The following is a 3904-nucleotide window of genomic DNA, read 5'->3' on the forward strand; positions in this document are numbered from 1 at the left end:
TAAAATGACTTCAGGTTTCCTCCAATGTTCCCCCTAAAGATGTGTCCTCTGCTCTGGTCCCTATCATGTGATGTCACAGGCATTGTATGCGTACACAAAGAACACAAAGAAAATGAACTTTTCCCGCCACGCGTCGGACATGCACAGGGATTCGTCATTACCCAGCGACTGTAAACTGGCATAGTTCTCATTCATGACTTCCATGTACAATTGCAGCTGCCCACGGCTCAAGCTCCGCCATTCCTCCTCCGTTAAGAACACAGCTACATCATTGAACGTCACATGCATCTAGAGAAGAAGAGCGCCAATCAATCAATCTGAGAGAAGAACACAATTTCTATACAAGATATTAAAAAAAAAGACACAAATGGTAAAAACAACTGGAGGAAACAATGACAATGAATTGGCAAACTGCTATTACTGCCCTGAAAATCCAGCAGCCGTGCAAAGTTCAGGAATTCCCTCCAATTGCAGATTTAAAGGGAGTCTGTGAGGCCGTCTGTTACCGGTCACCCAGCACGGTCATTCCCTGACACCCAGCGGTGGCACTGACACAGGGCAGGCACATCACTAAGCACTGCTACTCGGTATTAGGCAATGACACCCTCCATTTGATGGGAACATGGGCCGTGCCAGCAACAGCCATCCTCACAGGATCCCAATAATGAATCCATATTGTGCAATCTGGTTATGGCTGGACGACAACCAGAAGCACTGGACTGGCATGCCCGGGTGGTAAGTTGCCCTCTCTACATTTAGTCCTGATTGGCACAAGCAGGACTAAATGTAGTGTGAGGCAGCCGATTACATGTGATGTCGCCGAGATCACATGTAAACAGTGTGCAGCCTCTTCCCCTCCCCCCCGCACTTACCTCTCTCCTCTGGTTCCGTCCTCCGCCGCCGAGTCTCTCCTAACTGCAGTGAGCAGAGCGGCAGAGGTTAAAACTAACCCTGCCGCTCCGTATACACAGTGAGAGGGGAGAGCCGTGCTGTGCCGTGCCGTGCTGTGCTCTTCCTCTCTCACCTGTCACAGGAGTTCCAGCACAGCGCTGTGCTAGAACTCCTGTATTGGAGGTGACAGGGATAATAGAACCTGTCACCTCCAATTGCTATCACAAAGGGGATTGTTTTCTCCTGTGCGATAGCAATAAAGTTAGGTAAAACATTTTTTTTAAATTAAATTTTAAAAAAAAAATGAAATAATTAAATAAAATAAAAAGGTGATTAAAAAGTACAAAATAATAACAAATTAAAAATAAGAAAATAGTTTTAAACTATAATAAGAAAAAAAAAATTATAAAAAAGTAAATAAGATGAATAAAAAATTTATCAAAAAAATATAATTAAATAAAAAGTGATAAAAAGTAAAATAAATAAATACAAGAAACAGTAAACAGTAGGGCTGCAACAACTAATCGACATAATCGATTATAATCGATTATTGAAAAAGTTGTCAACTTTTTCAATAATCGATTAATCGGCTTCCGATCAGTTGGCCCTGTTCACGGCTCCACCCACGCTGCACGCCGCACCACCTCACGCTCGCTGATGCCATTCTGCATTCATTGCTGTATAATTTTACACTTTCCTTTTCCCTATATTGCACACCACACTATTTTTTTTTTCTTTTTTACTTCCACCGCTCCTGTGATGGAGTGCAATCTCAATACAAACTAGTAGTCCATCACTGGAGCCATTTTTTAAAATGTATTTTATCGTTTATCCGATTAACCGAACGTAATAATCGGCTAACTAATCGATTTTGAAAATAATCGTTAGCTGCAGCTCTAGTAAACAGTTCTCCATTGATGGGAAGGGGGGGCGGAACCTGGGCTTGGGGCGGCAGGGAGAGTAAATCCGACCCTGGGCATGCCCTATCCCCGTATACATCCCAAGGCTTCATTTTCTCTTCTGTTAAAGGGGGCGGCTGAACAAGGATCAGCGTGATCAGCAGGGCTTGAAAAGTCCACTTGTCTGCTCGTCTGTGACGAGAGAGCCTGACGAGCAGCTACACGGCCGAGAGCTTTACAGTCAAGCGATCGAGCGTCTCTAGAGATGCTCGATCGGTTGTATTAGCAGCTGTCACTGCCGGTCCCGAGATCCGCTGTGCCCGATGCGGCCGGGACCGGCACGGCTCTGTGACAGGAGATCAAAGGGAGTAGAATCCTAAAAAAAATAAAGAAGCATAAAAAAATTAAAAAAGAAAAATCATTTTTTTAAGTCCCCGCCCCCACATACACACGCACATATGCGCCGGGTGCGCCTATGCGCGAAAACGACGATTGCGCCTATTGTGCCGCACGTTACATATCGCCGCAAACGTCGGAGTGCAATAATTTTAGAGCCATTAATCACTGATAACACTAAACTGATGAGCAGTAAAAGCGTTTTAATCGTCATCTGTGGGCATTTTTTCGCGATTTTGCGGGCGCACGCAATTTTAAGGCTTGACATGTTTGGTGTCAATTTACTCGACGTGACCCCCGACTTTTATATTTTACTAAAAATATGGGTAAGAATAAATGTTTTATAACATAACGTAGGGAAACTTTTTTTTTAAGACCTCCAGGCAGATATAAAAAGGCACAAAGTAATCCGGCATTGTAATAATAGTTGAAAATCGTTTAAATGTACTTTTTAAATGCCAGCGGGTACCCGAGTTTGACTTGATAGGAGCCACTTTACAGTTCCTGTATATCAGAGTCTAAAGAAGGATGAGGGTCACAAGAAGCCAATGACTAGAGATGCATGGCAAGGGACATGATGAGAGCGGGAAAGAGCAGAGTGACAGGGAGATGATCTCATCAGTCTGCTGCTTCTCCTTTTTGTTTTTTTTTTATTCTTTATTTTGGAAAAACAGGGTCATCCGTACAATAACAAAGCATTCCGGTACACAGTAGATAATAATCGGGGTGAAAAAACATCAATGCTGAAGAGCAATAAGTGCTGCTGCTTCTCCTTTTAATGTCCAGTACCAGGCTCGGTTTGAGAAAGAGATCGTTATGTGAAATGCAGCAAGATAGAAAAAAAAAAAGTCTGCTATCCTGCCAGAAAGAGCTGTGCTGTGTGGAGGAGCTGTGTAAATCCCAGGAGTGGATGGATAGAAATAAAAATCCTTTGGCAGGTACAACAGCTCCCTCTGTAAGAGTTTAGCAGTTTGCCTGGAGTCCAGCTTTAAAAAGTCAGCTCAACATTTTGTAGATTCCATTTCCAAAATCCAAAAGGGCCGGTACTGGTACCAGGGATGCCCGTTGCTCACACGGGGCACCGAATATGGTAAAATGACCACTGGTCAAAGGGGCCGGTCTCAGGTCTCTGAAGACTTACGGTGCCCATACACCTTACGACCATCGCAAGACTTTTGTCTTGCGATGGTCGTAAGCTTATTAAAAGCTCGTACGATCTGCCCATCTTGGACGGGCAGATCGTACTTGCGATCATCGAAAGCCCGCCCCCGCTGAGGGGCGGGCTTCCGATGACCGCAATGCAGAACGGGCAGTGTGCGCGTGCGCACACCGGCCCGTTCCGCAGCTGTCGAACGAGCAGGCTAGAAACCCGCCGACAATCGTACGATTAATCGGCAGGTTTTTCGAGCATGCTGGTTCGTTCACACTGCTCGATTCTCGTTCGATCGCGGGATTTCCCGCTATTCTCGTACGAGAATCGAGTAGTGCATGGGCACCTTTAGATTGGTAGATTTATTTCACCAACTACATGCATGTCAGGGGGGTACGGCTGGGCCGTGAGTGGAACCCCTTGGCAGGGGCGGCAAGTCAAAGTCCGAGGTCGTGGTACACAGGTGAAAATCCAAGAAGAATAGTCAGGTCCAATCCGGGTCGAGGCAGGCAGCTAGTTTCAGTAACGGAAGGGTAAGCCAAGGGGTCGGTAATCAGGAGCATGGGGT

General features: G+C 45.4%; 1 protein-coding gene across 1 annotated transcript in view; it reads right to left on the reverse strand.

Moving 5' to 3' along the window:
• The window catches only part of LOC108800702 (zinc finger protein 883-like), an 11431-nt gene extending 11143 nt beyond the window's left edge, over nt 1-288 (reverse strand). The window contains exon 1 of the mRNA XM_018572690.1: nt 162-288. Coding sequence (XP_018428192.1) covers nt 162-288 — 127 coding nt within the window. The remainder of the gene's footprint in view (nt 1-161) is intronic.
• Nucleotides 289-3904: the final 3616 nt, after the last annotated feature.

The sequence above is a fragment of the Nanorana parkeri genome, unplaced genomic scaffold, assembly GCF_000935625.1.
Source record: "Nanorana parkeri isolate BGI_ZX_2015 unplaced genomic scaffold, ASM93562v1 scaffold2109, whole genome shotgun sequence".
Taxonomy (NCBI): Eukaryota; Metazoa; Chordata; class Amphibia; order Anura; family Dicroglossidae; genus Nanorana; species Nanorana parkeri.